At 37.3% G+C, this 13,439-nt stretch overlaps 1 protein-coding gene across 1 annotated transcript; it reads left to right on the plus strand.

Annotated features, from left to right (window-relative positions):
* Window positions 1–4,755: 4,755 nt before the first annotated feature.
* tkfc (triokinase/FMN cyclase) lies at window positions 4,756–12,355 on the plus strand. The gene is made up of 16 exons (XM_026936368.3): window positions 4,756–4,912; window positions 5,177–5,366; window positions 6,154–6,446; window positions 6,674–6,752; window positions 6,836–6,925; window positions 7,047–7,081; window positions 8,162–8,246; window positions 8,331–8,420; window positions 8,821–8,937; window positions 9,972–10,088; window positions 10,346–10,483; window positions 10,588–10,694; window positions 10,792–10,895; window positions 11,120–11,153; window positions 11,270–11,362; window positions 11,519–12,355. The coding sequence occupies exons 1-16, from the start codon at window positions 4,907–4,909 to the stop codon at window positions 11,678–11,680; spliced, it is 1,740 nt and encodes a 579-aa protein (XP_026792169.2). The 5' UTR covers window positions 4,756–4,906; the 3' UTR covers window positions 11,681–12,355.
* Window positions 12,356–13,439: the final 1,084 nt, after the last annotated feature.

The raw sequence follows: 13,439 nt of genomic DNA on the forward strand, positions 1-13,439 counted from the left end.
CTTTATTTGTCCATCAATAATGCTTTCATTTAGTGCAGAAAAAATGTCTCTTGATCTATCATTCCAGTATATTCACGAAAACTCAGCCTGGTTCTACAATTAAGCAATATCGCATGAGCAAGAGTGTAGTTATACTGAATACCGGCATGGCACGTGCCAAAATTCAGTATAATAGCACAACTGGCAGTGTAATATTTGCTTAATTATACAATGGTTTTATAAATAAGAAGTTAATATTGAGTAACTAACATTTCAGACTAAATATAAACACATAATTTGTTTATCTTTGCTCCATGCACGAAAATAGATCCTAAAGAAGCCACACTCACTTTGTAGCCTGTTGACTAGCGGGCTAGCTAGCTCACATTGATTTGTACATTCCCATTAAAGGTGCATCAGGTGAACATGGCTTCCCTTGTTCCTTTTCATCTTTATCTGATGAGCATCCATATTTTAAGTCAGAAGTTATATTCATGAAAAATGTGATTTGTGATGTCACTGATGATGTCGCTGATAACTGTATTTTCAGTGGGAGTGTTGCCAGAATTGGAATTTTACATGGCGAACACAGACAAGTAGAGTGATGACAACAGTGAAACGTCCCAGTGCGTTTATCATAAATATAAGCATTCTTGAAATGCCACTCGTCCATTCAAATTAGTGGACTGGAACTAACTGTTGTATTATACGTAACAAACAGTTACTTACACATTGTGAGACTTTGGTGAGATTTGGCCAATTTCCTCTGACTTTTCTTATCAACAAGGCGTTTCCACCCACAGAACCATCGCTCACTCAATTTTTTATTTTTTTTTTGCACCATTCTGTGTAAACTCTAGAGACTGTTTTGTGTGAAAATCCCAGCTCAGCAGTTTCTGAAATACTCCAACCTGACCATCTAGCACCAACATCCATGCCACAATCAAAGTCACAGTGGTCACACTTTTTATAGTATGATGTTTGGTGTGAACATCATCTGAAACTCAGACATGTATCTGCATGATTTTAAGCATTGTATTGCTGCCACATGATTGGCTGATTGGATAACTGCATAACAACTGCAACTGGTGTACAGGTGTTCCTATTAAAGTGGATGGTGAGTGTAGGTCTATTCTCTGTTTTTAGTATGTAGATTTATTCTATAGAATGTGTAAATTATGTGCTGTTTCAGGCCTTCTGTGTTTGTGTTAAGTGGTTATTAGTCTATTATATACAGTATATACTGCAGGCCTGACTGAGCTTTTTGATCGAATATGACACTAAAGTCTGTTCATGGCATCAGTAAATCAACTTCAATAACAGGACTTGAACACATATTAAGGGGTTGGCAAAAGTAATGTGCTATAATTAATTTCTTACAGCAGTTACGACAATAACAGGGTTTATAAAATCTTTATCATTTTCCAAATTCATGACAATTTTTAATAAAATTTTCTGAAACTGTGCAGAGATTGCACAGTCCTTGAAGAGATGGTTTACCAAGGCTGGTGTTGAGGAACTTGCGTGGCCTGCACAAAACCATGATCTCAACCCCACTGAACACCTTTGGGATGAATTGGAATGATGGCTGCCCACTAGGCCTTCTTCCCCAACATCAGTGCCCAACCTTTTGTACTCTAGTGGCTTAATATGCAAATCCCCACAGCTATGCTCCAAAATGGAAAGCTTTATCAGAAGAGTGGAGGTTATTATAACAGTAAAGGAGGAACAACTCAATATTAACGCTCATGGTTTTGGAATGAGATACTAAGCAATACAATACTAAGGTTTCTTATATGTTTGGCCGTATAGCGCATTCCCATAGAGTAGATATAAAAAGTCTACGCACCCCTGATAAAATGGCAGGTTTTTGTGATGTAAAAAAATGAAACCAAGATAAATCATGTCCGAACTTTTCCACCCTCAATGTGAAATTACAACATATAAAAATTAAGTGGAAAAACAATAAGAAACATTTTAGGGAAAAATAGGAAAAATAAAAAACTTTATTATCTTGATTTCATTTTTCTACATCACAAAAACCTGCCGTTTTAACAGGGGTGTGTAGACTTTTTATATCCACCGTGTATTCTATCTAATACAGCTATTGTGGCTGCCCCTTATAACTGCTAAATTGCTTCAGTATGCGTGTATGACTGCATGTGTGTGCGTGTGGGTGTGTGTGTGGGTGTGTCTTGGTGTATGGGTAATGCAGTAGTGGAGAGGACTAGTAAAAAAAACAACAACAGAAATAACTCTAGGCCTGAAAAAACAGCTGTGACAAACATGCATGAGGTTGGATTTTATTTGAATCAGTGAGTGTTTTGTCATTCTGTGGTCAACGCTGATCTATCCATATATCATATCACTAGTCAAATGACCACCTGCTCTGAGAAAAATGTGTAGCAGCTTTATATTTGAAGTCAAACATACTTATATGCATTAAATGGGTGTTAGAAATGCCAATTACCCTAACGCAAATACGATTCTCTATACAGTCCCCTCCAAAAGTATTGGAATGGAAAGGCCACTTCATTTGTTTTTGCTTTACACTGAATACATTTGGGTTGATATCAAAAGATGGATATTAGATGATAGATCAGAATTTCAGCTTTCGTTACCTGATATTTACGTCTAGATGTTTTAAACAACTTAGAATATGGCACCTTTGGTGGTAGTCCACCCAATTTTTAGGTAAGCAAAAGGAGCAGATAGTCTTAAGTAAATTAAAGTAAAAAAAAAAAAAAAAAAAAACACTGTGGTTACTCATTGGTCTGGATTGGTTGAAAATAACTGCATCAAGCCAGCGACCCACTGACATCATTACACTGTTGCATTCTTCTTTTCTGATGCTTTTCCAGGCTTGTACTGCAGCTTCTTTCAGTTTGTTTATTTTGGGGGGTTTCTTCCTTCAGTCTCTGCTTCATGCTCAGTTGGGTCAAGGTCTAGTGACTGACTTGGCCAGTCAAAAAAGTTTCACTTTTTTGCCATGATGAAGTCCTTTGTTGTGTTGGCAGTGTGTTTTGGGTCATTGTCTTGCTGCATGATGGGAAGTTCCTCCCAATTAAATTGGAGGTAAATTGGCAGACAGAATGTTTCTGTAGACTTCTGAATTCATTCTGCTGCTACCATCATGAGTTACATCATCAGTAAAGATTAGTGGTCCCGTTCCAGAAGCAGCCATGCAAGCCCAAGCCATGACACTACCTCCATCGTGCTTGACCGATGAGCTTGTATGTTTTGGATCATGAGTAGATCCTTGCTTTCTCCACACTTTGGTCTTTCCATCACTTTGGTAGAGGTTAATCTAGGTTCCAGAAATTTCATGGTTCATCTCTGTATTTCTTTGTGAATTCGAATCTGGCCTTCAGATTCTTACTGCTGATGAGTGGTTTGCATCTTGTGGTATGGCCTCTATGGTCTTCTTCAAACTGTGGATTGTGATACCTTCACCCCTGCCCTGTGGAGGTTGTTGGTGATGTCACTGTTGTTTTTGTGTTTTTCTTTACATCTCTCACAATGTTTCTGTCATCATTCTGCTGTTGTTCTCTTTGGCTGACCTGTTTGATGTCTGGTTGTTAGTACACCTGTGGTTTCTTTCTTTTTCAGGACATCCCAAATTATTGTATTGGTTATGCCCAGTGGTTGTGCAATCTTCTGATAAATTTTCCCTCTTTTCTCAATTTCAAAATGGTTTGCTTTTCTCCCGTAGACAGCTCTCTGGTCTTCATGTTGGTTTAACCTTTTTAACAACAAATGCGGTCAGAGGCAAAACCCAGGGCTTAAACCAAGAGTAGACATTCAGAGCTATTAATTGTTTAAACAATCAATCTAACAGGCCACACCTTGGCAACAAGAAACAACTGTCAGTCACGTTCCAATATTTTTTCAAGACTTGAAAAAGGGGTGGGTTCGAACAAAACACATCTAGATGTTAATATATAGAAATGAAAGCTGAAATTCTGATCTATTGTCTCATTAATCTTTTGATCTGTATGTTAAAAACAAAAGAATTGGAAATGCCATTCCATTAGTTTCAGATGGGAAACCAGAGCCAGCCTTTTTTTTTTTTTTTTTAATCGTAATTCATATAAAATCCAATGAAATCACCCTTGACTTCCCTTTCATTCATTTGCCTTAGATCAGGTTTGAATGGTTCCATAATAGATTATATAGAATTATCAAGTGGGTCGCATTACTGCCTCACAGTTCGATCCTGATCTCAGGTTATTGTCTGTGTCCTAATTTCCTAATTAAATCAGGGCTCAAAAAAACTAAATTACAACAATCTGACCTAACTCCACTCAAATCACACACACACACACACACACACACACACATCAGATACTAAGAACATTATTTAAAGGTATGTATTTAGAGGTAACAAGTAATAAACAAGCTCTAAAATTACCTAATCAGCAGCAAAAATATATATAGTTTCTCATAAAAGTAAAACAACTTTATTGTCAGAGCTTTCATATGTGAAATGTCTTTTTGTTGTTGTTGTTGTTCTTTTTGTTGTTTTTGTTTTAAGATGCCAAGAGTTTCATGTAACCCCTTTTACCTTGTTGTCATAAATAAATAAAGAAGATTTAAATAAAAAAAAAAAAAACTCTTAACATGGAGTCAAAGTGCGAAGTCCTGCTAAGTCGGCATCACCAAGATGGCGACACCGCATGTTTATTTTATCCCCCCAAAAAAGGAAAGTAGAGTTTCGTATCTGTGGTTTGTGTGTGACTCGCGCATGAACAGTAGCGTCATCAGTATGGGCGGAAGTGTGAACTGAGCGAAAAACCAAACCTGCATACTACCATACTAGTATGACAAAGTAGTACGATACCAATGCAAGTCTCTCTAGGCTACTACTTAGTGCAGTAGTATACACCTTTGGCCAGTTCTGTTTTTTGAACACATACTACGGAGGCAAATGGAGGTAAGCTGGATGACTTAGCGTGTTGCTTTAGTCTTCCCTGTTTTTTAAAGCAAATCTGACACATAATCTAGTATACACATTTGCCTTTTTGCAACAATTTACTTTCTGACTACAGAGTTAATGCGAGCTGCAGCCGTTCCTCTCTATTGTTTATGCATATATTTTGACGTGTGTGTTATAGTCTGTGTATTCAATGTGAGAAAAAGAGGTGTCAGTTTAAAGGTGCTGCTCTAAAAGTATCTGAAATCCCTGTGGGTTGGACAGGTACACAGGAAGCTGCTGAACTCTGTGGAGCGGTGTGTGGATGAAGCCCTGGAGGGCATAGTGAGCAGCAATGGGGGACTGATGCTCCTGAGGGGTCACAGGGTGGCACTGCGCTCTGACCTCCACAACCTGAAGGGAAAAGTGGCACTGATCTCTGGGGGTGGCTCAGGACATGAACCTGCACATGCCGGTAAATACTGAGTTCTTAATGTCCTGCTCCCTCTGAAGTGAGACAGTATTTTCTGATGATAAAATGTTACTCAGAGTGTAAAGTTGTCTAAAATGGTTTCATGGTGGTTTTTAATGTGCTTGGGTTTAGAGATGGCACAAAAATGGCTTCCTATAGTATTTGAAAGAAACACGTAATTTTAGACCTTGAACACTTAATAAAATGTTTTACACATCAATAAAACATTTTACATATTAATGACATTTTTATCACAGAGCTGCTGAATTCTCTATTCAGAAGGTGCTGATTATTTTTTCTGTAACAGCAGTTCTGACACTAGTGTTGGTTATAATGCAGATCACTGTTTTATTTTAATGTGCTCATTCTAATACATTATCGTTTCTATAGTAACAATTCATTCACAGCACGGCAGATGCTACACATAAATAAGGCTAATAATAAAAGGATTAAAAACCCTATAAATCCAATCAGTAAACACTGATATAGAAGGAGACTCCAGTTTAAGTGCTTTGTAACAGTCAGAGGTAAAGCTACAAACTGTTTATAGCTGCTATAACTTATGTTGTTTCATGGACACTGAACAAGTGTAATTAAGTGTAATTATAAACTACACCAACTATGTTGTGTTGTTCATTAATAAATAAAAAATTATAGATGTCCCTAACTCTCTAACTCAAAAACAAATAATATAATAACATTGGAAAATCTTTTTATAATTATGATGTTGAAATGTTCAGTGGAACGTTGTGGTAGTCCATTGATGTTAACACTGAAATATTCCTTTCAGGCTACATTGGAAGAGGGATGCTATCAGCTGCTGTAGCAGGAGCGGTGTTTTCTTCCCCTCCTCCTGGCAGTATTCTGGCAGCCATCATGACCCTCTGGCAGAGTGGTACTTCAGGTGTCCTGCTGCTGGTTAAGAACTACACAGGTGACCGCCTGAACTTTGGCCTAGCTGCGGAAAAAGCACGGGCACAAGGAGTACCTGTGGACATGGTGGTTGTGGCTGATGACTGTGCTTTTAATCAGCCCAGCAAAGCAGGCAGGAGAGGACTCTGTGGAACTGTGTTTATTCATAAGGTACACATGTCAGCTAATTTTACAGATCTGTGATATGGAGAGGATGTGGTACACCAACAGTGCTGCTTTCATAACACCAACTTAAAGTCATCCGATAATCCTTGTTTACTTTAGAGAGTGTTGGTAATAGCTGCTCTCATATCTGCAAATATAAAAGTTTGAAACGTCATATGGCATGGTTCTTTCTTGTGTTAATTATTCACTTTTTGTGTGTGTCACATCTGTAGCTGGCTGGAGCACTGGCTGAGGAAAGCTGTCCACTAGATGTGATTGTTATGAAAGTGTCAAAGGCAGTAAAAAACATTGGTGAGAGTAATTAGCAAGCACAACAGATTCATTTTCACCAGGGAACTAAGCATAATCAAATATGTGCAATTTCACTGTGGTAGGGACTCTGGGTGTCAGTCTGTCTCCATGCAGTGTGCCAGGATGCCTACCCACCTTTCAACTTCTGCCAGGAGATATGGAGCTAGGACTGGGTACAAAATACAGAGGAGATTGAGAGAAGTCCATATTTATGACCTTATTGTGTTGAATGATTTACAAATTGCTTTAGTTTGTTAATAAATTATTGAACAGAGCATGCCTGTGTCTCTGCAGGAATCCATGGAGAGCCGGGCATTAAAAAGTCCAAGGTCAGTCAACTATTTGTGTGTTTTTGTTTTTTTTTTTTTGTTGTTGGGTTTTTTTTTTTTGGTTTTTTTGTTTTTTTATACTGAAGTTGTTGATTAGTGTCATCACTGGTTCCATTTATACTAGTCTCAACTTGATTCAATTTTATTTAAATTCAAATACTTTTATTTTAATGTATATTACATTTTTAGTCACCCATGCATACAAGCATATATTGGACATTACAAATGTAATAAATATTGCATATATTGTGACATTGGTTTTATTGATAAAGGAGGAGGAAGTGGTAATAATGCACATTGCCCATTAACCATCCAAAGTAACAAATGAAAATTACACTCACTGAGCACTATTAGGAACATCTGTATACCTACTCATTCATGCAATTATCTAATCAGCCAATCGTGTGGCAGCAATACAACGCATAAATTCATGCAGATACGAGCCGGCAGCTTCGGGTAATGTTCACATCAACCATCAGAATGGGGGGAAAAAATGTGATCTCAGTGATTTTGACTGAGGCATGATTGTTTGTGCCAGACGGGCTGGTTTGAATATTTCTATAATTGCTGATCTCCTGGGATTTTTTATTTGAGTATTGTTGCTGACCGTGTGCTTCCCTTCAGGGACACAAGTTACCCATTTTCTAATGGCTATTTCCAGCATGATAATGCATCACGTCACAAAGAAAAAGTCAACAAGACAATGAGTTCAGTGTTCTACAGTGGCCTTCCCAGTCACTGGATCTGAATCCATTAGAACACCTTTGGGATGTGTTAGAACAGGAGATTCACAGCATGAAAGTGCACCTGAAAAATCTGCATGAATTGCACGATGCAATTCAACATGGACCAGAATCTCAAAGGAATGTTTCCAACATCTTGTGGAATCCATGCCACAAAGAATTGAGACTGTTCTGAGAGCAAAGAGAGGCCCTACCCAGTATTAGTATAGTGTTCCTAAAAAGTGAGTGCTCTGTTTTTGTTAGACATATTATATTAGAAAAATGAGATCCTTCTATAATAGAGCTTGATGGTATTCTGTTGGCTTTACTATATGTGGATCGATTGCTTTATGTTCAGATGGCCTCTGCTGATGAGGTTGTCAAGACTATGATTGATCACATGACTGACCCTTCCAGCCAATCACATCTGCCACTGAAATCAGGTAGGCTGTAAGGCACAGGAGTTTTGGTGTAATAATACTTTCTTCCATGTGTCATGTGTGAAGCTGTGTGGTTTTCTGTTACAGGTGACAGTGTGGTCCTCTGTGTGAATAATCTTGGTGCTCTGTCCTGTTTGGAGATGGCTGTTGTCACCAGAGCTGCCATCAGCTGTTTAAGTGAGACTACATTTATGTTTATACGTTTAGCACACGACTTTATTTTTAATGAATTAGGTTGAAAAGAAAAGGTTTGAAAGAAGAAATTAGGTTTGAAAGAAGATATAGTCCAAACAGTTGAGGGTCATGCTCAAGGGCCCAGTAGTAGATCTCTGGCAGTCCTGAGACTTGAACTTGTGGTGGACAATTAGGAACAGTGTGGAGGTTTCCATAGCCTCAAGTTTTATGTTCTTGACACAAACTTATAAGTAACTATCAAGTTACAAAAGCTGTTTCTGTGTTAAGGCAAGCTATATCTACATTATTAAATAGGCATTATTTTTATATACCACTTATGTCACACTTTAAATAAAAGTTTGCATTAACATGCATTATTTGATGTATCTGTGGCTATCTGTAGTGGGACGAGGCGTGCAGGTTGTCAGGGTAATGTCTGGCTCATTCATGACATCGCTGGAGATGGCGGGCGTGTCTCTGTCTTTCATGAGAGTGGATGAGGAGATACTCCGACTGTTTGGTGAGTTCAGTTCGTCTAAACTCACAGGTATTATAGCAGACATTTTCATCTCATTAGCATTTCCTGCAGCCAGGAATATTGTGCTCTATTAACTTCTAAAGTGAGACTGAATTCTTAAGGCAAGACACTACAGGTGAAAGTGACGATTTTGGTCGCATTAATAATTTTTTAAAATTTTTTGGATAATTTGCATCTATAACTTGTTCTCTTCCACTGTAGTAATAACAAATCTAAAAATATTTTTCACTATTTTTGCACGCTTGCAACCACAGCATTAGCAGCATTGAAGAATTCTTCACTCTACCCCACTTAGCACAATAACACCATGTCAGTGTCATGCATGTCATTATAGCATACATGTCAGTTTCCTTTATAAATCTTATAGACTACAGTGGAAGCACTTGACATCACTTTGTATGTATACTTAAAAGATTTATTTAACATTCAGAACCAAAAATTTCAGTTTCCAGATGACCAGCATTCATGAAATGTTCATTCCTGTTCCTATAACGGATATTACAGTGAAATTTCTCAAAAGTTAAAAAAAAAATTTTTTTAAAGAAAGGTCTTTTTCTTGACAGTGAAATAAAACACCAAGACTAGATTTTTGGTTTTATTAGGTTAAAAAAACTGTCAGCAATCGATTGGAAAAGATTGATTGTGATATAATTTATTTTTAAAAAATCTGTGGTGTCTTGCTTTAACACATTCAGACCATATAATGATGACAGTTGTAATAGTAAACCGCACAAGTATATTAGTCAAGAGGTAGGCAATGCCAGGCATGCCATAGTTTATGGAGGAGGGCCACACTTTCAGCTTCTTTCCACTACTGGAAGCAATGAATTTTATGTTAGAAGTTGATTAGTACCAAATACTTCATTAATGACCACCTCCATAAGGAAAATAACACACCACTCTTACAAATTCTAACCGGAGACTCTATTCAGTAAGTCAATTTAGTTAAATCTGTAGCAATAATATACTGATTTATTTAATTTTATTTAAATGCTTATCGCCCCTAACTTATGCAGATGCTAAAACCTCAGCGCCTGCCTGGCCCAACCTCAGCAGTGAGTGTTTAAGTGGGAGGAACCTGTATGTGGAACCCACAGCGAGACCAGCTGCCGCTGAGACAAAACCTGAACAAGGTGGAGACTTAAACAATTAAATGTGGGCTACCTCCAAACCTCATCTTTTTCAATTCTCATCAATCTCATATTATCTATCTCACAGCCATGGTGTAATGACAAAACACAAAATGTTTGCTTGTTATAAGCTTATATACTACTATATACAGAACTACTAATTATTTATCATTAACTCGCACTCAGTATTGATGCTGTGTATGTTACATTTGGAGGCATTAAAAATTAAGGTGTTAATGAAATTTTCCATTTGCCATCAGGTCCATTTTCTTCTGTGGCATGTCTAGCCTTGGAATCCATTTGCAAAGCCCTCTTACAACGGAAAGAGGAGCTCAATGCCCTGGATCGCGCAGCAGGGGATGGAGATTGTGGGAGCACACATGCTCTTGCTGCTACTGGTAGGCAGATGAGTCCAAAAATTCATACACAAATAATTTGTTGAGTACTTATTTATTGAGTTTGTTATTTTACATTACTGTTTTTCATGCATTATCTACTACAGCCATCAAAGAGTGGATGCAGACCACCACCGTGCCAGGAAGTCCGTGTCTACTCCTAACAGCCCTTGCTGGGTTGGTGGAGGAGAGAATGGGTGGATCTTCAGGAGCAGTATGGAAATAAATGTCTTATATAACTTTTAAAAACACATCTGTGCTGTGTACTATGTTGTCTAATATTGAGGTCTGCTGTTACTGTCCTCCATTAGCTGTACAGTCTGTTCCTGACAGCAGCTGCTCCCCACCTAAGGGAAAGTTGTGATGGAAAAGACTGGGCTAAAGCTGTACAGGCTGGGACTGAAGCTATGAAAAGGTAGCTATTAAGATCATTTCACTACCTTCAAATATCAGTTGTATTAATTTAATGTTCCTTCTATAGGAATGTTTTGTAATTCACTGTACAAATTAATTTGACTAGCATGGTTTGAATATTGAGGGGTAGTGGGTTAAATCTTAGACAACAAGGGGATGAGTTTAACTTAGAATGAAATTAGATGGAGTCTCCCTCCCTAATTATTAGATCCTATTTTCCGATAGGTACGGAGGTGCTGCACCTGGTGACAGAACAATGGTAAGAATGTAGTCTTAATTATTTTTGCCCTGTTTGACCTCTAACCAGGTAAATCAAGGAATGCAAATAGCATAAGAATATTGACATCCATGAGCACTTCTTTCTTTCACTTTCAGCTGGATGCACTGTGCCCTGCAGTGGATGAGTTGATGAAATTATCCACGGCTTCTCCAGGTGGCCATATTGCTGTACTACAGGCAGCAGTGGAGGTACAGTACACTAGCACTCAAGCAATTCTTCCTCTGTTTCCTTTATCCAATAATCCGTGCTTTCATTTGTATATCAGTTACATGATTATCATTGGTTCTTGCTTATTCACTTTTCAGTCCAGAGCTTGACATTAACTTTTGTTTTCTCTGAAACAGAAAGCAGAGTTGGGTGCACAGTCTACCCGTGAACTCACTGCCAAAGCAGGTCGAGCGAGTTACATTGCATCTAAACAGCTGACTCAGCCTGACCCTGGCGCTGTGGCTGTAGCTGCCATTCTCCGAGCAGTGTTTGAAACTCTGAAAGGGAAGGACCAGTGATCTACACTGGTGTCATGGCATAAAACATGGATCAGAGAGGACGCTCTGCATTGTTGAGGGAAAGTCAAACTAATATACACAAGTACACTAGATCAGCTACAACAGAGAGCATTCCGAAATAATCATAGATAATTTAGTGACTAATTGCACTGAAAGAACAGTATTTGAGTTGTATTCATTTGTTGACTTACGATAATGTACCAATTCTTCTTTTATCATGGATTAAGTCGCCTATTAATGACTGAAACAGGATGATGCAATGATAGTGGAGAATGGTTTCTTACTGGCATAGAGTTTACTTTGTCTTATTGTTAGAGTTACATGCAGTGTACCATAATCAAATACTGAGTTTGTATCCTTATTGAAAACATAATCGCATAATTTAATCATCAGTGCATAAGTCATTCTAAATCAATGTGCCATTCAAGGAAGTTCCAGTCAAAATAATTTAAAAATGTGAATCAAAGACCCCCATATTCTTTACTGGAGTTGAATGCACATTAACTGTTGAATTTTGTTCCTTTCCTGTAAAAGAAACCACATAGAAAGACTACTGTGATACTTAATAGTGATTTTTTTTTTGGATCATTTAACATTGGTAACATTGTAAATGTTATAATATATAAAAATAAAATGTAATAAATTGAAATCTATTAAAATGTCTTGTTAATGTTACTGCATGAATATTATATATTTTCTAAGAATATCTTACATTAGATGTCTTTCAGACTGTGGATTCTGTTATTAAATAAAATTTGGTAGCACAAATAAAGATTTCTTAACAAAACAATTATAGCTGTTGACACTTAGAGGTAGCAAAGCTAGAGAAGTGCCATAGAAACTCTTTCACACCTGGGTGCACAGTTCTTGAGTGTGAGTTTAAATATAGAGTCAGGAAGTAAAGCAACCAGCACAGATGGAATACAGACCACTGGGACCTTGAATCAGAGATACTTGTTTTAATTTTTACTTGAAGTTTGCCTTTCTCAGGTTCTTGCACTTTCTCACTCTATCATTTTCTTACTTCCTGCTTCTTTATGCACACACACACATAGAGGAGGCAGCATGAGAAGTGGCACACGCTGAGTAACAAACCGACCTGAAAACTACCAGCATAAAGGTATATTTTTTAACAGTCTTTTACTCTATACATGGCAACATTACTTTTACTGTCTGAAGCTGTCTTGAAGGATTTAACCATCTATAAAGGTCACAATTTTATATCAACATTTGCAGAAAATGTTGGTGAAACCTTTGTTATTGATTGCTCGTGCTGGGTTTGATATGATTGGGTGCACTTTTGTGTCATTTAAGAGTATATGCTGGCTCTCAGGGCAGTAAATACAGAATAATATATAAATGTATATTTACAAAGATGTATATCAGACAAATATATGCATGATGCATTTTTGTGATATATATACTTATTACTTTTGTCTATCACTGGATAAATATTTTGCTTAGCAGCACATTATTTGGATTTGTATAAAAATACCAAAACAAATTGGATTATTTAAAAAAAAAAAAATAGAGTCCGTCCAGTTCTAGGTTTCCTGATTGTTTTAAATATTTTTATTTAAAGTGTTAAAAAAAAAAAGTGTAAAAAAATGCTGACTAGTTTTTTTAAGCTTTCCAAGGAGGTAATATGTAATATCACCAGGAAAGAACAATTGCTTATATATTAATAGATTATTGTTTAAGGGGAATTCTAAAGATATTTTTGAGAGTAGTGTTGCTAAACCAAGCAGGAAATGAGAGC

This window comes from Pangasianodon hypophthalmus, chromosome 4 (genome assembly GCF_027358585.1).
Source record: "Pangasianodon hypophthalmus isolate fPanHyp1 chromosome 4, fPanHyp1.pri, whole genome shotgun sequence".
In the NCBI taxonomy this organism is placed as follows: domain Eukaryota; kingdom Metazoa; phylum Chordata; class Actinopteri; order Siluriformes; family Pangasiidae; genus Pangasianodon; species Pangasianodon hypophthalmus.